The sequence below is a fragment of the Myotis nattereri genome, assembly GCF_964212035.1.
Source record: "Myotis nattereri genome assembly, chromosome: 15".
Lineage (NCBI taxonomy): Eukaryota > Metazoa > Chordata > Mammalia > Chiroptera > Vespertilionidae > Myotis > Myotis nattereri.
Genome location: NC_138090.1, coordinates 55,481,059 through 55,506,948, shown reverse-complemented (window position 1 = coordinate 55,506,948; position 25,890 = coordinate 55,481,059). Strand labels below are relative to the sequence as shown.

At 58.3% G+C, this 25,890-nt stretch overlaps 1 protein-coding gene across 1 annotated transcript; it reads left to right on the top strand.

Moving 5' to 3' along the window:
* Positions 1-1,467: 1,467 nt before the first annotated feature.
* On the top strand, positions 1,468-25,792 carry LOC308530730 (receptor-type tyrosine-protein phosphatase H-like; the record flags this gene model as incomplete). Its single annotated transcript, XM_081107414.1, has 23 exons — positions 1,468-1,474; positions 1,977-2,052; positions 2,173-2,205; positions 3,212-3,449; positions 8,157-8,190; positions 8,374-8,655; positions 9,431-9,688; positions 10,925-11,179; positions 11,513-11,776; positions 12,708-12,977; positions 13,943-14,212; positions 15,075-15,374; positions 15,718-15,984; positions 18,260-18,335; positions 18,456-18,488; positions 20,778-20,868; positions 21,212-21,302; positions 21,683-21,759; positions 21,848-21,982; positions 22,272-22,394; positions 22,582-22,742; positions 24,896-25,031; positions 25,140-25,792. The coding sequence occupies 23 exons, from the start codon at positions 1,468-1,470 to the stop codon at positions 25,266-25,268; spliced, it is 3,606 nt and encodes a 1,201-aa protein (XP_080963540.1). The 3' UTR covers positions 25,269-25,792.
* Between the last annotated feature and the right edge of the window lie 98 nt (positions 25,793-25,890).

Here is a 25,890-nt window from a genome sequence, read left to right as displayed (position 1 = left end):
GGAAGGGAGAGGGGGAGAGAGATAGAAAGATCCATGAAGAGAGAGAATTGTTGATCGGCTACCTTTTGCTCACCTCCTACTGGGGATCGAGCCTGCAAACCAGGCATGTGCCCTTGACCCTGGAAATCAAAACCAGAACCCTTCAGTCCGTAGGATGACGTCTATCCACTGAGCCAAACCAGCTAGGGCTCACTTGTGCCACTGTTGTCACTGGGGCTGGATTATTCTTTGCTGTGTGGGGCTGTCCTGTGCATTGTGGAAGGCAGAGCTGCTTCCCTGGCCTCCACCCCTTCAACACGAGTGGCACCACCACCCCAGTTGTGACAAGCCACAGTGTCTCTAGACCTTACCGATGTCGCCAGCAGGGCAGCATCTCCCTTGCTGAGAACTGTTGGTCTGGGCCAAGCATGTCAAACTCAAAGGCTACCACGGGCCAGATAAACAAGGTCTAAGTGGATGTAGCCCCAAAAAAACAAAGGCTTCCATTTTCATAGAAACCTAGGTTTATGTGGATAGAGACGTGCTGAATACAAAGGGGTGAAGTAAATGAGTCATTGTTAACATAAAATAGTAGAACATTTTAATCAAAATTAGTATTTTTTCTTGAACATGAACTTCCCAGACACTGAAGAAATGCACAAATTCATAAGCGTCACGCAAATAAACCTATTTTTCTTGTTCTCTGAAAGCAAAATAGTTCCTGTTGTGCACCCCAAGCAAGTCAGTCCAAGACTAATGACGTGGCCATCGGCTGCTAAAATATTCGCTGCTGGTATTAGTGGAGAGAAATGGTATGCCTGCGCGTAAGGCACGTAAGGGAAATGAATGCAACACGATGATAGTCATCAGTCATTAGCGAATGTTGTAGCTCACTATTAATAACCAGAGGCCCGGTGCACAAAAATTTGTGCACTCGGGGGGGTCCCTCAGACCGGCCTGTGCCCTCTCGCAGTCTGGGACCCCTTGGGGGATGTCCACCTGCTGGCTTAGGCCCGCTCCCTGAGGGTTTGGGCCTAAGCTGGCAATCAGACATCCCTCTGGCAGCCCGGAGTCCTTGGAGGATGTCCACTTGCCAGCAGGGAACAGGCCTAGCTGCAGTTGGACATCCTTAGCGCTGCTGAGGAGGCTGGAGAGGCTCCCGCCAACACTGCTGTGCTGGCAGCCGTCAGCCTGGCTTGTGGCTGAACAGAGATCCCCCTGTGGGAGCACACTGACCACCAGATGGGCAGCTCCTGCATTGAGCGTCTGCCCCCTGGTGGTCAGTGTGTGTCATAGTGACCAGTGGTTCTGCTGTTAGGGTCAATTTGCATATTATCCATTTATTATATAGAATTATGTATAAACAGGATATTGTAAAAAGTAAGTTATGAAATTTTTATTAAACCGTCCCTTACATGCCGTTATATTGGCTGGGCCACAAAAATATTCATTGTTGGCTGCTTGCGGCCCGCGGACTGTGAGTTTGATATGCTTGGTAGGCCAAGGAGGGGAGTGGCCTTTAGTAACCAGGTCACCTGAGAAAAGGATGCATTTGGACCAGGCTCCTGGGGGGCTGAGAGATTGAGAGGAAAGGTTGTGGGGGAGACGGGGCTCTCTCCAGAGGTTTCACCTTTATTCTCTCTGCCCCAGCATCTACACCATAGGCCCTCTGGTCACAGTCTGGGTGCAAAGATAAGGCCCAGCTGGCGTGGCTCAGGGGTTGAGCATTGACCTGTGAACCAGGAGATCATGGTTCAATTCCTGGTCAAGAGCACATGCCCAGGTTGCAGGCTCCATCCCCAGTGAGGGGCGTGGAAAAGGCAGCCCATCCATGATTCTCATCATTGATGTTTCTCTCTCTGTCCCCCTCTCCCTTCCTCTCTGAAATCAATAAAAACATTTAAAAGTAACAAAGGTGGAGAAAGGAGAGATGGGGTGTCAGGAGCTAGGAGAGCTAGGACCTGGGCCCTAATGGCTCCCCGTGCCTCCTCCCCCAGGGGTCATCGCCGGGGCCGTTGTCGGGGTCCTGCTGTTCCTCACCCTGGTGGGCCTGCTGATCTTCTTCCTGAGGAGGTGAGACTCCGTGCAGGGCTGGGCCGACCGAGCGCCCAGAGGTGGGGGCCGGGGCGGGATCAGGACCTATGGTCCCAACCTCACTTCCTGAGCCTCTCCTCCCAACATCCTTTTCCCCAGGTATAAAAAGAGCCTGGAAGAGGCAGCACTCAGGTGAGCCGGCGGTTGGGGGAACATCCAGAAGGATCACTGTCAGGTCAGTTGAGAGGTGTTTGCTGGGCACTGGATGGGTCAGAGGGCAGGATCAGAGAGCCCGCCCGCCCCCCCGCCCCCCAACACACATACTAGTCTCAGACAGGCCTGATGCCCTCTGTGCCTATACAGGGTGACAGCCCGTTCTTAAAAAATATTTTTTAGCCCTAACCGGTTTGGCTCAGTGGATAGAGCATCTGCCTGCTGACTCAAGGGTCCCGGGTTCGATTCTGTTCAAGGGCATGTACCTTGGTTGTGGGCATATCCCCATGTCAGGGGTGTTCAGGAGGCAGCTGATCGATGCTTCTCTCTCATCGATGTTTCTCTCTATCTCCCTTCCTTCCTCTCTGTAAAAAATCAATAAAATATATTTAAAAATATATATATATATTTTTTAAAAGTATTTTTATTTATTTTTATGCTAGAGGTCCGGTGCACGAAATTCGTGCACTGGCGGGGGGGGGGGGCAGGTCCCTCAGCCCAGCCTGTGCCCTCTCCAATCTGGGACCCCTTGGGGGATGTCTGATAGTCGGATGCCAGCAGTCAGACATCCCTCTCACAATCCGGGACTGCTGGCTCCCAACCGCTCACCTGCCTGCCTGCCTGCCTGCCTGATTTCCTGCCAGCTTGATCACCCCCTAACCACTCCCCTGCCAGCCTGGTCGACGCAGAGAGGAGGCTTTTCCTCCCATGACATGCCTTAGGAGACTCTTATAGCAGAGAGGAGACGTTTCCACCCATGACATGCTTTGGGAGACTCTTACAACAGAGAGGACACTTTTCATCCCATGACATGCCTTAGGGGACTCTTATAGCAGAGAGAATTCTCCACCCAGGACATGCATTAGGGGACTCTTATAGCAGAGAAGAGACTTGCATCCATAATGTGTTTATAGGGCCCCCCAGGACGCACTCCTGATTTTTAGTCCCTGCTCCACCTTCAGGCCAGAGTCCCCACTCACCACAGAGAAAGCCGTGGCCTGATGAGGCATGACTGCGCGGCACAGCCTGGAGAGGGGCAGGTGTTCCGGGCGGGCACCCTGCTCTTGTCACTCTCAGATGCCCTGTGGGCCTGGGATGCCTTCATTCAGACCCTGCCCCCCACATCCCCCTGCCCCATGGTCCCAACCACCTACTGTGCTACCCAGGTCCCCATGACCCTGTCCTCCTTCAAGAGTGGGGGGCTCAGGACGGACTACGTGGGGGTAATAAAGTGAGCACCTTCTCTCTTCCCCTCTGAAAGGGACCCCGAAACCAGCTCCCGCCCCAGCGGAAAGTGCTAAGGAGCCACATTCCACCTCCGTCCGTCCGTCCGTCCCTCTGTCTCAGACCGCGTCCTATCATTTTCGCGCACAGGCCTGCTTCCCCCTGCGGTCTGTGAGGGACTGAGCCTGTCCCCCAGCTGCTGGCGGCGTTGGAGTCCTGAGCGTCACCAGGGCCAGCCCTTCGGAGCAGCCATCGCCCCCTGTCACTCAGCCCCTTCAGGTCACGGGTCTGTGGGGCGTTATTTGGCCGTAAATAGGACTGAAGCTGCGTTACACCTACAAGATGCCTCCTCGCCTTTGGAAACCTTCCCCGAGTGAAAGGGGCCCCTTCCAAAGGCCCCTGTAGGACGGGATGTCCTGGCCAGGGGAATCGGGAGACAGGGCAGGGTAGGGGCTGCCTAGGGCTGGGGGTGCGGGTGGCAGGGTTGGGGGGTGGTAGCTAAATGCAGAGACTGGCCCGGCTGGCGTGGCTCAGTGGTGGAGCATCGACCTATGACCCAGGAGGTCAGGGTTCGATTCCAGGTCAGGGCACATGCCTGGGTTGCTGGCTCCATCCCCAGTAGGGGGTGTGCAGGAGGCAGCCGATCCATGATTCTCATCATTGATGTTTCTATCTCTCTCTCCCTCTCCCTTCCTCTATGAAAGCAATAAATAAAATAAATAAATGTATAAAAGTTAAAGGAAAAAAATTAAATAAAGGCAGCGATGGCTTTACCAAGGACCCCAGGGTGTGGTGCCTGCTTTGTGGAACTGAGCTGGGGCCTTCTGGAGGCCACCCCGAGTCCTGCTCTATTTCCTTCTCAGAGGGTGAGAGAAGGGAGCCAGGACCCCCCCACACACTCACACACGCATCCTCCTGCAACATGGCGGGAAGCAGGCTGATTCCGTGGGTCCTCTGAGCCTGGCTGGAAGGGGCGAAGGGAGGGGTGAGGCGGGAGTCAGAGCTGGTTCTCCAGGGCGAGGTGCAGCGCGACCTGGTGGTCCCAGCCCTGGCCCGGGTGTCTCAGTGGATAGAACGTGGGCCTGTGGATTGAAGGGTCGAGGGTTCAATTCTGCTCAAGGGCACCTGCCGGGGTTGTGGGCTCCATCCCCAGTGTAGGGCGTACAGGAGGCAGCCGATCCATGATTCTCTCTCATCATTGATGTTTCTATCTCTCTCTCCCTCTCCCTTCCTCTCTGAAAGCAACAAATAAATATATATATCTTCTATCATAATAAAAGCATAATATGCTAATTAGACCAGACGACCTTCCGGGTGTCCTTCCAGATGACCTTCTGGAGGAAGTTGGGGCTGCAAGGGAAGCCTGGTCCTGGGTCCTGGGTCCTGGGTCCCAGAGGAAAGCCGATGGTGGCAGCCAGGGGAAGGAAGGACCCTCTCTTAAACAAATTTTGTGCACCGGGCCTCTAGTATATATGCAGAACATTGAAAGAAAGAAAGAAAAAATTTAAAGAAAGGCAGCGATGGCTTTACCAAGGACCCCAGGGTGTGGTGGCCGCTTTGGGGAACTGAGCTGGGGGCCTGGATGTCACCAGGGCCCTCCCTTCCCCAGGCCGCCCCCCAGGTCAGCTCTATTTCTTCCTCAGTCAGTGAGAGGGAAGCCAGGACCACCGCCCCCGCCCCCAGCCCCCAACCCCCATCCCCATAGCCGCATCCTCCTGCAGCGTGATGGGGCGGCCGATGTTCCCTGGGTTTCCCGAGCCTGGCCCCCGCCCGCTGGAGGGGCGCGAAGGGGGTCCCCGCTAGTTCCCCAGGGCCAGGCGCAGCGAGCCCGGGTCCCCGGGGCGGGCAGGGGGGCGGGCGCAGTGCGCCTGCGCGGAGCCGAGCCCGGGTCACGGTCTCCGGTGAACCCGCCGCGCAGAATCCAGTCCCCACGCAGCCGCCGCGGGCCCAGGGGCTGCAGGAGGAAAGCCCCCCCACTCCCCCGGGGTCCCCCGCGCAGCTCGGAGGGCGCGGAGCAGCACTTGCGGGGGAGCTGCCGCCGGAGGGGGCTCCGTGCCCGGGGCGGCCGGGCCGATGCGGGGAGGACGTGCCAGGCGCTGGGACCCGCACGTGCAGAGCCTCCCGCGTCTGGAGCCTCCTGGGGAGCCCGCCCCCCAAAATGCAGAGCCGCGGGGCAGCGGGAGCAGCGCCGGGACGGGCGGGGGCCCGGGAGCGCGCACCCTCCAGCCCCGCGCGCAACAGTGCGCGCCCCCGCGCGTCCCTCGGGGCAAAGCAGGGTCCAGAGGCCGCGACCCGGGCCGCCGGGCGGGCGGGGAGGGGCGGGCGGGGCGCTCCCGGAGCTCCCACTTCCTCCTCCGCCCTCCCGACCCGACCTGTGGCCTCGCGGCCCGGGGCTGGGAAAGGGGAAATGCCTGCGTTTAAAGTCCGGCAGGTGGAAGGCCCCGCACTGGTCACCCGGGTCCCTCCGAGGCCGCAAGGATCCCGGCGGGCATGACGGGGGCTGGAGGGGGCCTCGGGGCCTGGGGGCGCCTGGTGCTGCTGGTGAGTGGGGCCTCCGGGGCGGGCTGGGAGGGGCCGGAGAGGGGCGCCAGGGCGGGGTCTGAGGGGGGGGGGGGGGAACCAGGGCCCTGAACTCGTGTCCTGAGGAAAAGGGTGCAGGTTCCCCGGAGAAGAAAGGGGGCGTCCAGGTTCCGGGAGATTGTTGGGGAGCCGTACACCTGGGCTCTCAGGTGTGTCCTGTCCCGGGTGAGAGTAAACTCTGGGTGAGAAAGACCCTGGAGTCCCGGCCCCGGCCTCCTCCCCCCTCAGACCCTGGAGTCCCGGCCCCGGCCTCCTCCCCCCTCAGACACAGGAGTCCCGGCCCCCGGCCTCCTCCCTCAGACCCAGCAGCCCAGGCCCCCCGCCGCCCCCCTCAGACCCAGGAGCCCAGGCCCCCAGCCCCTCCTCCCTCAGACACAGGAGTCCCGGCCCCCAGCCCCTCCTCCCTCAGACCCAGGAGTCCCGGCCCCCGGCCCCTCCTCCCTCAGACCCAGGAGCCCAGGCCCCCGCCCTACTCCCTCAGACCCAGGAGCCCAGGCCCCCAGCCCCTCCTCCCTCAGACCCAGGAGTCCAGTCCCCTGGCCTCCTCCCTCAGACCCAGGAGCCCAGGCCCCCAGCCCCTCCTCCCTCAGACCCAGGAGTCCAGTCCCCTGGCCTCCTCCCTCAGACCCAGGAGCCCAGGCCCCCAGCCCCTCCTCCCTCAGACCCAGGAGCCCAGGCCCCCAGCCCCTCCTCCCTCAGACCCAGGAGTCCAGTCCCCTGGCCTCCTCCCTCAGACCCAGGAGCCCAGGTCCCCGGCCCCTCCTCCCTCAGACCCAGGAGTCCAGGTCCCCGGCCCCTCCTCCCTCAGACCCAGGAGCCCAGGACGTAGCCCTACTCCCTCAGACCCAGGAGTCCAGGCCCCCAGCCCCTCCTCCCTCAGACCCAGGAGTCCCGGCCCCCCGCCGCCCCCCTCCTCCCTCAGACCCAGGAGCCCAGGCCCCCAGCCCCTCCTCCCTCAGACCCCGGATCCTGACCCCCAGCCCCTCCCCCCTCAGATCCAGGAGTCCAGGCCCCCGGCCTCCTCCTCCCTCAGACCCAGGAGTCCAGGCCCCGGCCTCCTCCTTCAGACACAGGAGTCTAGGCCCCCGGCCTCCTCCCCCCTCAGACCCAGGAGTCCAGGCCCCAAGCCCCTCCTCCCTCAGACCCAGGAGTCCAGGCCCCAAGCCCCTCCTCCCTCAGACCCAGGAGTCCAGGCCCCCAGCCCCTCCTCCCTCAGACCCAGGAGTCCAGGCCCCCGGCCTCCTCCTCCCTCAGACCCAGGAGCCCAGGCCCCCAGCCCCTCCTCCCTCAGACCCAGGAGTCCAGGCCCCCAGCCCCTCCTCCCTCAGACCCAGGAGTCCAGGCCCCCGGCCTCCTCCTCCCTCAGACCCAGGAGTCCAGGCCCCAATCCCCTCCTCCCTCAGACCCAGGGGTCCAGGCCCCCAGCCCCTCCTCCCTCAGACTAGGAGTCCAGGCCCCCGGCCTCCTCCCTCAGACCCAGGAGTCCAGGCCCCCGGCCTCCTTCCTCAGACCCAGGAGCCCAGGCCCCCAGCCTCCTCCCTCAGACCCAGGAGTCCAGGCTCCGGGCTCCTCCTCCCTCAGACCCCGGAGTCCTGACCCCCAGCCTCCTCCCTCAGACCCTGGAGTCCAGGCCCCCGGTCTCAGACACCATCAGACCGGGTGTCTGGCCTCTGGTTCCCAGCCTGACTCTCCCCTGTTCCCAGTTTGTTGATGACTTTTCTTTTCATGTTAATATTATTAATACTATTTATTTTTACCAGCAATACATTGTTTACTTTTCTGCTCCTTGTCGTCCATACTTTTCGGGAAGTGAAACCATTCACTTATCTCTGGGCCCTGCCTTATCCCGGCAGGTGGAGGCCGGGGCAGGTGTCCATCCCAGCTCCTGGGTCCCTGGAGCCACGCCTCTGCCCCTCCCCTCCCCACACACCCAGAAGAGGCAGCTGGCCCTGGGGTGACCTTTGTCAAGGCTGAGCCTGGGGGAGGCGTCTCCGCAGTGTCCCTCCCCCCAGGCTGTGCCTCTGGGGGGGCTGAGGCTGGGAGGGTGAGGCTGCCCCCCAGCCCCACAGTCTCACCTGGGCCTGGAGGGGAGGCTGGGCTCTGACTCACCCCTGGGCTCCCCCCAGGGCCTCTGCGTCTGGACCGGAGCCAAGGCAGCCGGTGAGGAATCCTTGCCGAGTCCACCACCCACCCAGAGAGGTAGCACCTCAAGCCTCGTGTGTGAGTTCTGGGGCTAAGGGGGGTCTCCATGGAGGGCGCCAGGATCCCTGGCAGGCGCTGATGGGAGGCATCTATCTGGTCTCCTGAGGGGATTAGGGACCCGGTTTGCTTCCCTATTCGCAGCACCCAAGGCCACCGCCACCGTCAGGAACCTGACTGTGTGGCATCAGACCAACAGCTCCATCACCCTGCGCTGGGAGCCCCCGGAAAACCACACCCTGCAGAACCACACCTACACCTACTGGGTCAGGTGCAGCGGAGATGGTTGCACAAATGAGACCCAAAAAACGACAGACCTCACTTACACGGCGACGGGACTCAAACCCGCGACCCGCTATGAGTTTTCCGTGTGGTGGGAGGGAGGTGACGCCAACAGCTCTGAGGCGACCCTCAATGCCAGCACAGGTGAGAGCAGCCGCTGCTTAATCTGTTGTGGTTGGTTGTTTCTGTGTGTATGTGTATGTGTGTGTGTTTTTAATAAAACTTTAAAAAAAAATTATTTATACATTTTTTAAACCTTACCCGAGGATATTTTTCCATGGATTTTTCTTTTTATTTATTTATTTTTTTAAAATATATTTCTTTATTGATTTCAGAGAGGACGGGAGAGGGAGAGAGAGATAGAAACATCCATGATGAGAGAGAATCATGGATCGGCTGCCTCCTGCACACCCCCCTACTGGGGATGGAGCCCGAAACCCAGGCATGTGCCCTTGACTGGATTCAAATCCACAGCCCTTCAGTCCACAGGTCGATGATGGCTGATGGTCTATCCACTGAGCCAAGCCGGCTAGGGCTCATTTTGTTAGTTTATCCTCACCCCAGGATATGTTTATTTTTATTTTCTTAAATGTTTTTATTGATTTTACAGAGGAAGAGAAAGGGGAAGAGAGATAGAAGCATCAATGATGAGAGAGAAGCATTCATTGGCTGCCTCCTGCCTGCCCCACACCTGGGATGGAGGCCACAACCCTGGCACCTGCCCTGACCGGGAATCGAACCGTGACCTCCTGGTTCATAGGTGGACGCTCAACCACTGAGCCACGCCAGCCGGTCACGGCTGCCATTTGGACTTGAGGGTCTAGCCACCGCCCCAGGCTTCCTGGGCCCAGCAGGGAAGGAAGGCCTGGACATGTGGCCCAGAGTCCACAGCTGATTCCCTCTCCTGTCCCCTCCTCAGCCCCCAACCCCGTCAGCAACCTGACCGTGGAGAGTCAGACCACCAGCTCCATCACCCTGCGCTGGGAGGCCCCAGACCTTCAGAACTACACCTACTGGGTCCAGTACACCAGAGACGATGGCAAGAATGAGACCAAGAACACGACAGACGTCACGTACACGGTGGAGGAACTCGAACCCGCGTCCCTCTATGAGTTTTCCGTGTGGGTGGAGGGAGGTGGAGCCAACAGCTCTGAGGAGACCCTCAATGCCAGCACAGGTGAGAGCAGCCACTGCTTAATCTGTTGTGATTCGTTGTTTGTGTGTGTGTGTGTGTGTGTGTGTGTGTGTGTGTTTTGTTTTTTTAAAAATATATATATATATTTTTTTTTCAGAGAGGAAGGGAGAGGGATAGAGTGTCAGAAACATCGATGAGAGAGAAACATCGATCAGCTGCCTTCTGCACACCCCCCACTGGGGATGTGCCCGCAACCCAGGTACATGCCCTTGACCAGAATCGAACCTGGGACCCTTGAGTCCGCAGGCCGATGCTCTATCCACTGAGCCAAACCGGTTAGGGCTGTGTGTGTGTTTTCAGTAAAACTTTTTTAAAAATTGTTTATACATTTCTTAAACCTCATCCGAGGATATTTTTCCATGGATTTTTATTTATTTATTTTTTTAAAATATATTTCTTTATTGATTTCAGAGAGGACGGGAGAGGGAGAGAGAGATAGAAACATCAATGATGAGAGACAATCATGGATCAGTTGCCTCCTGCACGCCCCCCTACTGGGGATGGAGCCCGAAACCCAGGCATGTGCCCTTGACTGGATTCGAATCCACAACCCTTCAGTCCGCAGGCCGATGGCCGATGCTCTATCTACTGAACCAAGCCGGCTAGGGCTCATTTGCTTGTTTATCCTCACCCAGGATATGTTTATTTTTATTTTTTTTAAAATATGTTTTTATTGATTTTACAGAGGAAGAGAAAGGGGGAGAGAGATAGAAGCATCAATGATGAGAGAGAAGCATTCATTGGCTGCCTCCTGCCTGCCCCACACCTGGGATGGAGGCCACAACCCGGGCATGTGCCCTGACCGGGAATCGAACCGTGACCTCCTGGTTCATAGGTGGACGCTCAACCACTGAGCCACGCCAGCCGGTCAGGGCTGCCATTTTGGACTTGAGGGTCTAGCCCAGGGGTGGGCAAACTTTTTGACTCGAGGGCCACAATGGGTTCTTAAACTGGACCGGAGGGCCGGAACAAAAGCATGGATGGAGTGTTTGTGTGAACTAATATAAATTCAAAGTAAACATCATTACATAAAAGGGTACGGTCTTTTTTTTTTTTTAGTTTTATTCATTTGAAGCGGGCCGAATCCGGCCCGCGGGCCGTAGTTTGCCCACGGCTGGTCTAGCCACTGCCCCAGGCTTCCTGGGCCCAGCGGGGAAGGTGGCCTGGACATGTGGGCCCAGAGCCCACAGCTGATTCCCTCTCCTGTCCCCTCCTCAGCCCCCAACCCCGTCAGGGACCTGACTGTGGAGAGTCAGACCAACACCTCCATCACCCTGCGCTGGGAGGCCCCAGACCTTCAGAACTACACCTACTGGGTCCAGTACAAGGGAGACGATGGCAACAAGACCGACAACACGACAGACGTCACGTACACGGTGCAGGGACTCACACCGGCAACCTCCTACCAGTTCTCCGTGTGGGCGGAGAAGCACGGAGTCCCCAGTTCCGTGCAGACCCAGGAGGGCTCCACAGGTCAGCCGCGCCCCGTACGATGGCTGGGTCCCCCCTGGGGGTGGGAGGAGGCGGCTGGGACCCGGTGGGAGCAGGGCCAGCCCAGGGGCAGCCGGCAGGTCATTGGTTCTCCGTGGGCCGGACCTGCAGCTGGGCCCCAGGAGAGCCAGCCACAGCCCTGGGACTTCCTGCCTCAGAGTTAGGGCTGGGAGCTTTCTAGCCCATCATGCTAGTGGGGGGCGGGAGTATCCCTGCTTAGCACCCAGGGCGGGGGCGGGGGCCACACTGGGAATTGGGAGGGTCAGGGATGACCGGCTCCCCTGCGGACACTGAGCCTTCCTCCTGCTGTCTCAGCCCCCAACCCCGTCAGGGACCTGACCATGGAGAGTCAGACCACCAGCTCCATCAGCCTGCGCTGGACAGCTCCCCAGGGCCTCGACCGGAACTACACGTACTGGGTCGAGTGGACTGGTGGAGGTGGCGAAACTGGGACCCAGAGCACAACACACACCAGCGTCACAGTGGTCGGACTGAAACCCGGGTCTGCCTACGAGCTCGCCGTGTGGGTGGAGAACAGAAACATCAGCAGCTCCCGGACCCCTCTCAGTGCAGCCACAGGTGACGGGGGGGAGGAGGGGGGGGAGGCATTTGCTTTGTCATCATTATCCTGTGTATTATTATTATATTTTTATTGATTTCAGAGAGGAAGGGAGAGGGAGCGAGAGAGAGAGAGAGGAGAACAATGATGAGAGAGAATCATGGATCTGCTGCCTCCTGCACACCCCCTACTGGGGATGTGCCCGCAACCAAGGTACATGCCCTTGACCAGAATCGAACCCAGGACCCTTCAGTCCGCAGGCCGACGCTCTATCCGATGAGCCAAACCGGTCAGGGCAAAAAGACCAACATTTTTAAAATATATATTTTTTACTTGAGGCCCAGTGCACAAAATTCGTGCAAAGGGCTCAGCCCCTCGCAGCCATGGCTGCCTTGGGCCCTCAGCCCTGGCTTCATCCAGAAGGTCTTCTGGACAGTCGTTCTGCTGTTCAGTCTAATTAGCATATTAGCTGTTTATTATCTAGGATTGATTTCAGAGATGAAGGGAGGGGGAGAGAGAGAGAGATAGATCAATGATGAGAGAGAATCATCGATTGGCTGTCTCCTACACTCCCCACACCAGGGATCAAGCCTGGCACCTGGGCATGTGCCCTGACCGGGAATCTAACCGGGACCTCCTGGTTATACGTGGATGCTCAACCACTGAGCCACGCTGGCTGGGCGGTGGGGGTGGGGTGGGCAGTGAGAGAAAGAGAAAGAAATACTGATTTGTTGTTCCCCTTGATGCATTCATTGGTTGATTCTTGTATGTGCCCTGACGCGGGATCGGACTCCAATCTTGAGATATTGGGACGACACTCGAACCCACTGAGCTACCCAACCAGGGCCAGGAAGTGTTTCCTAACAAGCTGGGCTGCACAGGGAGCAGGAACATGACTGTGTCCGGACGAGGGGCGAGGAAGCCTGACCTTCTCTCTGTTCCTTCTGCCAGTCCCCAATGCAGTGACAGATCTCGGGGTCCAGGACCGGACCACCAGCTCCATCACCCTGAGCTGGACAGCTCCCGAGGGCCCGGATCACCCTCCCTACACCTACTGGGTCTCCTGGACCATGGAGGGCGGGGTTGCCACGGGGACCCAGAACACCACGGATACCAGGGTCACAGTGGACGCAATGGAAGCTGGGACCCTGTACACCTTCACAGTGTGGGCGGAGAGGAACGGAGTCAGCAGCAGCAATGAGACCCGCACGGGGGCCACAGGTGAGACCCTGTCTAGGTCCAGGCCCAGCCTACTGGGCTGGGGGGAGAGTGATGGGGGCGTGGTGCAAGGTTCCTGGGAGACAAACTGTGCTTGGCGACCCCTCACCGGCCTCATCAGACCTTGAACTTGTAGGTCTGCTTCCTAGGGCCGTGGTTGGCAAACTGCGGCTCGCGAGCCACATGCGGCGCTTTGGCCCCTTGAGTGTGGCTCTTCCTAAGCCTTAGGAGGACCCTAATTAAGTTAAGAACAATGTACCTACCTATATAGTTTAAGTTTAAAAAATTTGGCTCTTAGAAGAAATTTCAATCGTTGTACTGTTGATATTTGGCTCTGTTGACTAATAAGTTTGCCGACCACGGTCCTATGGGGTGTCTGTCCTCAGCGACCGGGTTTTCTGATTGGAGGGTCTGTCTTTGGGGACAAAAAGAGCCTCTGGCTGTCCAGGAATCTGTAGAGTCACCAGCTAGACCAGCGGTTCTCAACCTGTGGGTCGCGACCCCTTTGGTGGTCGAATGACATTTTCACAGGGGTCGCCTAAGACCATGATGAGAGCGAATCATCGATTGGCTGCCTTCAACACTCCCCACACCAGGGATCAAGCCTGGCACCTGGGCATGTGCCCTGACCGGGAATCGAACCGGGACCTCCTGCTTATACATGGATGCTCAACCACTGAGCCACGCTGGCTAGGCAGTGGGGGGAGGGGGGTCGGCAGTGAGAGAAAGAGACAGAAATACCGATTTGTTGTTCCCCTTGATGCATTCATTGGTTGATTCTTGTATGTGCCCTGACGCGGGATTGGACTCCAATCTTGACATATTGGGATGACACTCGAACCCACTGAGCTACCCAGCCAGGGCCAGGAAGTGTTTCCTAACAAGCTGGGCTGCACAGGGAGCAGGAACATGACTGTGTCCGGACGAGGGGCGAGGAAGCCTGACCTTCTCTCTGTTCCTTCTGCCAGTCCCCAATGCAGTGACAGATCTCGGGGTCCAGGACCGGACCACCAGCTCCATCAGCCTGCGCTGGACAGCTCCCCAGGGCCCGGATCACCCTCCCTACACCTACTGGGTCTCCTGGACCATGGAGGGCGGGGTTGCCACGGGGACCCAGAACACCTCGGATACCAGGGTCACAGTGGACGCAATGCAAGCTGGGACCCTGTACACCTTCGCCGTGTGGGCGGAGAGGAACGGGGTCAGCAGCAGCAATGAGACCCGCACGGGGGCCACAGGTGAGACCCAGGCTGTCCGGGCCCAGCATACTGGGCTGGGGGGAGAGTGATGGGGGCCTGGCGCAAGGTTCCTGGGAGAGGAACTGTGCTCGGCGACCCCTCACCGGCCTCATCGACCTTGAGCCTGTAGGTCTGTCTCCCAGGGGGTGTCTGTCCCTAGCGATCCGGGTTTTCCGGTTGGAGGGTCTGTCTTTGGGCAGGAAGAGAGCCCCTGGCAGTCCAGGAATCAGTACAGTCGCCGGCTAGACCAGTGGTTCTCAACCTCTGGCCCTTTAAATACAGTTCCTCATGTGGTGACCCAACCATACACTTATTTTCCTTGCTACTTCATCATTGTCATATTGCTACTGTGATGAATCGTCATGTAAATTTCTGATATGCAGGATGGTCTTAGGCGACCCCTGTGAAAGGGCTGTTCGACCGCCAAAGGGGTCGCGACCCACAGGTTGAGAACCGCTGAGCTAGACGGTCGCCCACAGCTTGTCCTGGTGAACTGGCGGGTCCAAAGGGGCCCCGCCTCCCAGCCGGCAGGTGTGGGTCCCAAGAGTGAGAGGCTGCAGAATGAGCCCAGGGACTAGGTGCCCTGCTGATGCACGGGACCCGGACTCTTCAGTCTTTGGCCATTTGGGCTGAGAAGACTGAAGTCAACAGAAACGTCTAGGAACTGGTTGTGTGTGGAAGGGTGGTGAGTGGGACCCAGGTATGTGGACTTAGGACAGAGAGGACCCAGTGACCGTGGTCCCCACCTCTTGGGAAGTATGCGATCCCATGGCTGGGGCACCTGCAGGGAAGGGGAGGTGAGCAGACTTGCTGTGAGGGGTCTTGGGGATCCGCCCCTTGAGTTGTCTGTCTCAATTCTCAGCTCCCAACGAGGTCACAGCTCTGCAGAAGGAAACTCAGACCAACAACTCAATCGCCCTGCGGTGGGAGGCCCCGTCAGACCCCCGCTCTCAGCTCTACATATACTGTGTCCAGTGGGCCGGTGGGGGCTCTCCCAAGAGGGAAGGAGACCCCCAAGGACACCAGGTCGACCAGATAGCCAGGACCGAAGAGACTTGGTATGTGGTGAGGGGCCTGGAACCCGGGACTCCATACAACTTCAGCGTGTGGGCGGAGAGGAGCAACGTAGCCGGTTCCACACAGAGCCTCCGCGCATCCACAGGTGAGCTGGCCCCCCTTTTACCTGTTTTTTGGGGGGTAGGGGAGGAGTTTGTGGGTGATGAGAAGTGAGTAGACTACAAATCCCATCAGGCCATGGAGCCCTGACTGTATAAGCTGCAGTGATCCAGAGAGAGCGCTCATGGGAGTTGTAGTTTGTGGGGACCAGTTGGGAGTCCGTTTGGGAATTTAGAGAGGGAGGGATGAAGAAGTATTTGGGTTTGGGGAAGGGAAGGATGGGTTCCTTGTCGCGGTCACAGAATTGGCATCCCTGGCTGTGAAGCGGGCGAGGGAGGGAATGCCACCTTGGCTGGCACCTACCGAGTCCTCTTGTCTCCGCCTCCCAGACCCGGACCCCGTCACCATCATCTCCTGCACCAGCATCTCTGGTGGCTATGGGGTCTCCCTGACCTGGACCTGCCCCCGGGGCGGCTATGAGGCCTTTGAGCTGCAAGTGGGCTGGCATCAGGTCTCCCGGGACAACGCCTCCTGCGGGAGGGACGTGTCTGTGTCGGACCTCCAGCCGGCTCAGTCCTACGCAGCCACGGTCAGGACCATCTGGGACGGACTGAAGGCCCCAGCTGCCTCCGTGACCTGCCACACGGAGAGTGCAGGTGAGCACAGCCCCAGGGGCACACACTCTCTCCAGGCCCCCTCAGGGCCTGTGCGGAGGGTGTCTGACCTACCCAGGGGTCCTTCTTGTTTGCTCGTTTGTGTTTTGTTTTCTGCTGTCTTTAACACAGTTTTATTGAGATGTAAGTCACAGAACATAGAATTCTCCCGTTTATTTAATTATTTAGAATACATGGTTATTGATTTCAGAGAGGAAGGGAGAAGGAGGGAGAGAAACATCACTGCTGAGAGAGAAGCGTCGATCGGCCGCCTCCCTCACACACCCCCACTGGGGACCGAGATCACATCCCGGGAATGTGCCCTCGACCGGAATCGAACCTTGGACCCTTCAGTCCACAGGCCGACGCTTTATCCACTGAGCCAAACCGGCTAGTGCATGACTCACACATTTAAAGTGTAGCGTGAGCCCTGGCTGGTTTGGCTGAATTGATAGAGCGTCGGCCTACAGACTGTAGGGTCCCAGGTTTGATTCCAACCAAGGGCACTTGCCTGGGTTGTGGGCTCGATCCCCAGTAGGGGACGTGCAGGAGGCAGACAATCCATGATTCTCTCTCATCATTGATGTTTCTATCTATCTCTCCTTCTCCCTTCCTCTCTGAAATCAATAAAAGCATATCTACACTAATAAAAGACAAAGATGCTAATTGACCATACCTTCACTATGCCCTAAGCCATGCCCACCAGCCAATCAGAGTGGCTATCTGCAAATTAACCCAACCAAGATGGCAGCTGGCAGCCATGGAGCTGTAGCAAGCAGGAGGCTTGGTTGCCTGGCTGATGGAGGAAGCCAAGCTTTCTGCCTGCCGTGAGCCGGCTGTGGCCTCCGCTCATGGCAACAAAGTTTCAATTATAGAAGACAAATAAATCCCAGATACTTTCCTCCAGCCAGCCTCCACTGAGAGTTTGGGTGGCTGGGGGTTGTGGCCAGCCTTCAAACAGCCATCAGCCCCTCACCCAGGCTGGCCAAGCACCCAAGCGGGGATCCCCACCCTGAAGGGGCTGTGGCCAGCCTGCAAACAGCCATCAGCCACTCACCCAGGCTTGACAGGCACCCCAGCAGGACCCGCCCCCCCCACCTTGAAGGGGGTGTGGCCAGCCTGAAAACCGCCCTCAACCCCTCACCCAGGCTGGCCAGGCACCCCAGAGAGAACCCCTACCCTGAAGGGGCTGTGGCCAGCCTGCAAACATCCATCAGCCCCTCACCCAGTCTGGCCAGGCACTCCTAAAAAATAAAAGGGTACTATGCAAATTGACCCTAACAGCAGAACCACTGGGAATGACTGGTGACTATGACACACACTGACCACCAGGGGGCAGACGCTCAATGCAGGAGCTGACCCCTGGTGGTCAGTGCACTCCCACAGGGGGAGCTCTGCTCAGCCACAAGCCAGGCTGACGGCTGCCAGTACAGCGGTGGTGCTGGGAGCCTCTCCCGCCTCCTCAGCAGTGCTAAGGATGTCTGACTGAAGCTTAGGCTTGCTCCCTGCTGGCAAGTGGACATCCCCCAAGGGCTCCCGGGCTGCCAGAGAGATGTCTGAGTGCCAGCTTAGGCCCAGTCCCCCAGGGAGTGGGCCTAAGCCAGCAGGTGGTCATCCCCCGAGGGGTCCCAGACTGCGAGAGGGCACAGGCCGGGCTGAGGGACCCCCCCGAGTGCACAAATTTTTTTGCACCCAGCCTCTAGTTTAAAAATAAAAAAGGTGGAGCCGAAACCAGTTTGGCTCAGTGGATAGAGCGTCGGCTTGCGGACTGAAAGGTCCCAGGTTCGATTCCGGTCAAGGGCATGTACCTGGGTTGCAGGCACATCCCCAGTGGGAGATGTGCAGGAGGCGGCTGATCGATGTTTCTCTCTCATCGATGTTTCTAACTCTCTATCTCTCTCCCTTCCTCTCTGTAAAAAATCAATAAAATATGTAAAAAATAAAAAATAGCCGAAACCGGTTTGGCTCAGTGGATAGAGCGTCGGCTTGCGGACTGAAAGGTCCCAGGTTCGATTCCGGTCAAGGGCATGTACCTGGGTTGCGGGCACATCCCCGGTAGGAGATGTGCAGGAGGCAGCTGATCGATGTTTCTCTCTCATCGATGTTTCTAGCTCTCTATCTCTCTCCCTTCCTCTCTGTAAAAAATCAATAAAATATATTAAAAAAAATAAAATAAAAAATAAAAAATAAATAAAAATAAAAAAGGTGGAGGCAGGAGAGATGGGGTGTCAGGAGCTAGGACCTGGGCCCTAATGGCTCCCCATGCCTCCTCCCCCAGGGGTCATCGCCGGGGCCATTGTCGGGGTCCTGCTGTTCCTCACCTTGGTGGGCCTGCTGATCTTCTTCCTGAGGAGGTGAGACTCCGTGCAGGGCTGGACCGACCGAGTGCCCAGAGGTGGGGGCCGGGGCGGGATCAGGACCTATGGTCCCAACCTCACTTCCTGAGCCTCTCCTCCCAACATCCTTTTCCCCAGGTATAAAAAGAGCCTGAAGGAGCCAGCACTCAGGTGAGCCGGCGGTTGGGGGAGCATCCAGAAGGATCTCTGAAAGGTCACATTGTGGGGGTGTTCGCTGGACACTGGGTGGGTCAGAGGGCAGGATCGGAGACCCCTCCCCATACACTAGTCTCAGACGGGCCTGATGCCCTCAGTGACAGGGGTCACAGCCCTTTCTTAAAAACTATATATTTTATTTTATTTTATTATTACTTTTTAAAATATATTTTATGGATTTTTCACAGAGAGGAAGGGAGAGAGATAGAGAGTTAGAAACATCGATCAGCTGCCTCCTGCACATCTCCCACTGGGGATGTGCCTGCAACCCAGGTACATGCCCTTGACCGGAATCGAACCTGGGACCTTTCAGTCCACAGGCCGATGCTCTATCCACTGAGCCAAACTGGTTTCGGCGATTTTTTAAATATTTTTATTTCTGCTCTATCCACTGAACCAAACTGGCTGGGCCACAATTAATTTAAAGGATTTTAAAATTGATTATTTTAAAAATATATTTTATTGATTTTTTTACAGAGGGGAAGGGAGAGGGATAGAGTTAGAAACATCGATGAGAGAGAAACATCGATCAGCTGCCTCCCGCATGCCCCCTACTGGGGATGTGCCCGCAACCAAGGTACATGCCCTTGACCGGAATCGAACCCGGGACCCTTCATTCCGCAGGCTGACGCTCTATCCACTGAGCCAAACCGGTTAGGGCTTAAAATTGATTTTTAGAGAGAGAGGAAGCGAGAAGGAGAGAGAGAAATATAATAGCGATAGGCTGCCTCCTGCACTCTCCCCACCACCCACCCCAGTCCCAGGATCCTGACCAGGAACGTAACTGGCAACCTTTTGGTTCACGGGACGCACCCAAACGGCAGAGCCACACTGGCCACACTCATTTTTGTGTTTTGTTTAGTTTTAATTCATTCACAAAAGGAAAAGGTGTATCTTCTCCATTTCAAGCCACTCCCCTCCCCCTGGCCTCCAACCCCCTCCTTGCCTTCCTTTCTGGGACCCTCTCCTCTTTCCCTTGAGCTTGTAACCATGCTAACCTCCCGCATGCCAAAGAAATCTTCTGACCCCATGTCACTGCAACCTCAGCGGACTGAAGGGTCTCAGGTTCAATTCCAGTCGAGGGCACGTACCTCGCCAGCCAACCCATGTGTCTCTCTCAGATTGCTATGTTCTCTCTCTGTCTCTCCCCATCTTTTCCACTCGCTGGGAAAAAAAGAAAAAAGAAATTAATTTCGGTAAAACCGTACAGGATTTGTCCTTTTGTGAGTGGCTTAACTCAGCACAGTGTCCCCGGGTCCATCGGCGCCATGTGGGTGTGGGAATCCCCCCCCCTCTGAAGGCAGGATAGTTCCCCACTGTGTGGGGGGGACACATGGCTTATTCACTCACCCACCGATGGACACGTGGCTGCTTCCAGCTTCCGTCCTGTGAGGGATGCTGCTCCGAATGGGAGTGCACACTCACCTTTTCCAGACACTGCTTTCCGTTCTCTTCCGTATACGTCCAGGAGTGGAACTGATGAATGAAAATCACCTTATTGCCCTGACCGGTTTGGCTCAGTGGATAGAGCGTCAGCCTGCGAACTCAAGGGTCCCGGGTTCGATTCTGGTCAGGGGCATGTGCCTTGGTTGCGGGCACATCCCCAGTAGAGGGGTGTGCAGGAGGCAGCTGGTCGATGTTTCTCTCTCATCGATGTTTCTAACTCTCTGTCCCTCTCCCTTCCTCTCTGTGAAAATCAATAAAAATATATAAAAAAAAAAAAAGAAAAGAAAAAGAAAATCACCTTATTATTATTACGAAAGGCCCAGTGCACGGAATTCGTGCACGGGAAGGGGTGTGGTCCCTCAGCCCGGCCTGCACCCTCTCCAATCAGGGACCCCTCAGGGGATGTCTGACTGCGGTTTAGTCCTGATCCCACAGGGACGGCGGGACTAAACCGGCAGTCAGACATCCCTCTCGCAATCCAGGACCACTGGCTCCTAACCACTCACCTGCCGGCCTGCCTAATGCACCCAACGGCCCTCCCCTGCTGGCCTGGTCGCCCCCAATGGCCCTCCCCTGCTGGCCTGGTTGCCCCCGACAGGGAAGGGCAGTTGTGGGCGATCAGGTGGGGCCAAGTGGAGGGAGGTGTCAAGGGATCCAGGCTTCTGGTTACGAGATACATACGTCCCGAGGACGTGAACAACAATAAAGGCACCTTTTCTCCATCCCAGCAGCACGGGGTTAAGGCGGCTAAAATCTCTGTGTGTCTCCCCCTTCCTGCTCCCCCTCCCCACTCCCCAGCTTCCCAAAGGATATCCCTGCAGCTGACTTTGCTGACCACGTCCGCAAAAATGAGAAGGACAGCAACTGCGGCTTTGCTGAGGAGTACCAGGTGGGTGGGGGTGGGGGTGGGGGTGGGGAGCACCAGGTGTGGGGGGTGGGGGTGGGGCAGGGGAGCACCAGGTGGGTGGGGTGGGGGTGGGGCAGGGGAGCACCAGGTGGGTGAGGACAGAGGGGCTCAGCTGAGCCCCACATGCCCATCCAAACCTCCCCCCTCTTGCCCCCACGGTCTCCTAATCATCCCCAATGCGCACATGTTCCATTCCTGGGGGCCCACAGGCCTCCAGGGCACAAGGAGTAAATGGGGGGGGCGGCCAAGGGAACCCGGGGCGTGTCCTTCAGGGAAGCTGGAGGGACCCTTACCGTGCACCCCTCCTCCTCTGCCTGCGCCCCAGCACCTGGCCATGGAGGGCCACGGCCAGTCTCAGACGGTGGCCTCGGCTCCAGAGAACAGCGCCAAGAACCGCTACCGGAACGTGCTGCCCTGTGAGTCTGTGTCTTTTAATGTGTTTTTATTGATGTCAGAGAGGGAGGGAGAGGGAAACATCAATGATGAGAGAGTCATGGCTCGGCTGCCTCCTGCACACCCCCCACTGGGGATTAGCCCGCAACCCGGGCCTGTGCCCCGACCGGGAATCGAACCATGACCTCCAGGTTCCTAGGTCGACGCTCAACCCTGAGCCACCCTGTGAGGCTTGAGCTGCTGCTGGCTTTGTCCGCAGGCATGACTTTGCCAGCTCCCTGTCCCTCCTGCCTGGCCCTGACCCCCTGGGACATGCGGGCTCCGCCCCCTGGGAGCTCCGGGTGTCCATCTGCCCGTCAGCCTGACTCCTATCTCCCTCTCTGCCCGCCTCGCTCCTCCCCAGACGACTGGTCCCGTGTGCCCCTGCGGTCCCTCGGAGGGGCCCCTGGCTCCGACTACATCAACGCCAGCTTCATGCCCGTAGGTCCCCCCGGGAGCAGGAATGGGGGGAGGGGGCCCCAGAAGCTCAGGGCCCTAGGGGTCACCACTGCCCGTCTCCCCCCCCCAGGGTCTCTGGAGCCCCCGGGAGTTCATTGCGACCCAGGGCCCCCTGCCCCAGACGGTGGGCGACTTCTGGCGCCTGGTGTGGGAGCAGCAAAGCCACACCCTCGTCATGCTGACCAACTGCGTGGAGTTGGGCCGGGTGAGCAGACTGACCCCCAAGATCCATCCATGACCCCACCACCACCGCCCCCTGACACTGATCCCAGTGTGGACCCTGCCTCACACCCCAGGATTCCCTCCCATGGGACCCCAACCTCCCCCATCGCCCCCAGCCCATCCCGTGCCCACCTGTGGGGTGAGGCCGATCCCAATGACCTTAGGACCGAGGTTCCTCCTGGCCAGGTTGGACCTGCACACCCAGTCGCCATGGGGGGGCCTGGGCAGGTTCCCTGGGCCCCCCGTGCCCTGACCCTATGGTCCTCCCCCAGGTGAAGTGTGAGCATTACTGGCCTCTGGACGCCCAGCCCTGCACCCACGGGCACCTGCAGGTGACCCTGGAGGGGGAGAAGGTGATGGAGAACTGGACAGTCCGAGACCTGAAGCTGCGACACGTGAGTCCCCCCCAACACACACCCGGCACCTCAATTCCTCCCCTAGGACATTCCGGGAAGTCCCCTCCCCACAGCTCCCCGGGACCACGGGGTGCCCCAGGGATGCCCCTCACCACCACCACAGTCCGCAGCCAGGCCCCTCTCCCCCGTTCTGAGCTCTCCCCCGCACCCCCCACCCCCGGTCTAGACGCAGGAGCAGAAGACTCTGTCGGTGCGACAGTTCCACTACGTGGCCTGGCCGGACCACGGCGTCCCCCACTCCCCGGACCCCTTGCTGGCCTTCTGGAAGGTGCTCAGGCAGTGGCTGGACAAGACCCCAGAGGGGGGCCCCCCCATCGTGCACTGCAGGTGAGGACCACCCAACCCTGTCCCCGGGCCTCGCGTGCCCTGACCCAGACGTCCTCTCTCTCCCCGGTGAAGGTCGCGGGTTCGATTCCCGGTCAGGGCACATGCCTGAGTTTACTTGTGAGAGATGCCCCCTGGGGACTCCAAAAAGGGGGTTATTTGGGTGCAAGGGAACTTGTAGAGGAGGGAGAAGGCGGTGGAGACAGAGGTAAGGGAGGCAGCGTGGGGACGAGGGTCCCGATGAGAAGACGGGAAGGAAAAGGAGGAGGTAAAGGAGGAGAAGGCCTGCCTGAGGAGGAGGGGCAGGGAGGACGGGGCGGGGGGGCGGTGGAGAAGGGGAGGGAGAAGCACCAGAGGCTTGGAGAAGCACCTGAAACTCCTCCCTGGGCTCCTGTGCCGGCCTCAGCCCTCCCTCCAGGTCCTGTTTTTGCTGGAGCTTCTCAGATAACATTTCACGGGACGTAAGTCAGAGGAGGACGAGGAAGGGGTGCTTCTGAGTGACAGGGAGGGAGGGAGGGAGAGAGAGAGAGAGAAACGTTTCTTGCTTCCTGCACACCCCCCACTGGGGATTGAGCCCGAAACTCAGGCACATGCCCTGCCCAGAACTGAACCCGTGGCCTTTTGGTGCACAGGATGGTACCCAACCAACTCCAACGGAGCCACACCGGCCAGGGTTCTTTGATCTCAGAGAGGAAGGGAGAGGGAGGGAGAGAGAGACACATCCATGATGAGAGACAATCATGGATCGGCTGCCTCCTGCACGCCCCCTACTGAGGACCGAGCCCGCAACCCGAGCATGTGCCCTTGACCGGAACCGAACCCGGGACCCTTCAGTCTGCAGGCTGGTGCTCCATCCACTGAGCCACACCGGCCAGGGCCTGCCTTTGGGCTCCTAACCTGTCTGCTGGATGGTGAGCTAACACCTGCCTGGTCCCCGGCAGAGCGCCCTCTGGAGGCGCCTCCGCAGACTGCCGTCCCTTCCCCCCAGTGCAGAGGGGTTGAGTCTGGCTGTGCAGAGCCTGAGCTGCAGAGCCTTAGCTGGAGCCATAAAAAGGCATGAAGCTCAGGTTCAGGAGATGGGGGGGCGGGGTGGGGGTGGGGGGGAACCTTGGAAGCGCAGGCCGAGTGAGAGAAGCCAGACGCCGCAGGTCACCGTTGGCGACCCTGTTTACACGCAATGCTCGGAGCAGGCCAGCGCGCCAGGGAACACACACAGAGGCGGTTGCCAGGGGCGGGAGGCAGAGGAGGGTGGGCAGTGAGCGCCCATGGGCGTGGCGCCTCCTTCGGGCGAGATGAGTGTTTGGGAAAATGGCCAGAGGTCATGCTGGCCCAGCATTGCCAACGCCGCCATTGCATTGTTTAAAGTGGTGAGTTTTATGTGTAAATTTAAAAAAAATGTATGTTCGCATTGATTTTAGAGACAGAGGAAGGGAGAGGGAGAGAAAGATCCATGAGAGAGAGAAACATGGTACCCATCAATTGACTGCCTCCTGCACGCCCCTTCCTGGGGATCAAGACCACAACCCCGGGCTCGTGTCCTGACCGGGAATCGAACCAGCGACCTTTGGTGCACGGGATGATGCTCAACCACTGAGCAGCATGGCCAGGGGTTAAAATTTTTTTTTATCGGTCCTGGATGGTTTGGCTTAGTGGATAGAGCGTCGACCTGCAGACTGAAGGGTCACGGGTTCGATTCCGGTCAAGGGCACATGCCCAGGTTGTGGGCTCGATCCCCAGGAGGGGGCATGCAGGAGGCAGCTGGTCAATGATTATCATCATTGATGTTTCTTTTTTTTTTTTTAATATATTTTATTGATTTTTTACAGAGAGGAAGGGAGAGGGATAGAGAGTTAGAAACATCAATGAGAGAGAAACATCGATTCAGCTGCCTCCTGCACTCCCCCCACTGGGGATGTGCCCGCAACCAAGGTACATGCCCTTGACCAGAATCGAACCTGGGACCCTTCAGTCCGCAGGCCAACGCTCTATCCACTGAGCCAAACCGGTTAGGGCTCATCAATGATGTTTCTGTCTCTCCCTCTCCCTTCCTCTCTGAAATCAATAACAAATATATTAAACAAAAAAACAAAAATCAGACCCCCGCCCTCTGTCTCAAAAATCCCTCCCGTGACCTGACCCTCCCTCTCCCCGCCCAGCGCCGGCGTGGGCCGCACGGGCACCCTCATCGCCCTGGACGTCCTGCTGCGCCAGCTGGAGTGCGAGGGGGTGGTGGGGCCCTTCAGCTTCGTGAAGAAGATGCGGGAAAGTCGGCCCCTGATGGTGCAGACCGAGGTGACTGGGGTCTTTGGGGGGTGGGGCGGCGGGTGGAGGTGGAATCCGGGGTGAAGCAGGCCGCCGCTCAGGAGGGCCCCCCTCACCGCCCCCTCTGCCCCTCCCCAGGCCCAGTACGTCTTCCTGCACCAGTGCCTCCTCCGGTTTCTGCAGCAGTCGGCCCCGCCGCCCGCCCAGAAGAACGAGGCGGTATACGAGAACCTGGTCTTCGAGAACGATGAAGCCGTCGATGTTTAGGGGAAGCTGAGCTTTGGGGCCCGGAGACCCTCGCCCAGCCAGGCTCACACTCAGGATCCAGACTTCCGCCCAGATTCCTGGACCCCTGGGACAGCAAGGGGCTGGGGTCCCAGACTCCTGGGCCCTGGAGGAGGGGGGCTGGCAGCCCTGGGGGAGAGAGGTCCGGTGGGAGCCAGGATCCTGGTTCCATGAAGGAGGAGAGGGCAGGGGGCTAGGATGTCCTAGTTCTCGGTGGGAGGAGGAGACCGGGGCCCCCTTGGGCTGCAGGGTCTCCCAGAAACAAGCTGGATTCTGAGGAAGGAAGGAAGGGATGAGGGTCCCGGGTTCAGGTTCTGGCCACCCAAGGAGTAAGGTAGGCAGGATCCCACTTTTCACTCCAGAAACCAAATCTCCTAAGACCTCAGGTTCCCAGCACCCACTCCCTGTACATATTTTCCGCCTCCATCCCATAACTTATTAAATCACTGCAGAAATACTTGCCCCAGTGGGTTTCTGGGTCTGGGAATAATCTGGGGGTGGTGTCCCAGGGATGGGGTTCTCAGGCACTGAGGCGTGAGTCCTAGGGAGGTAGTTAGGGGGACCCACAGGTTTGCACCCGAAAAAGAGCAGGTGCGGATGGTGT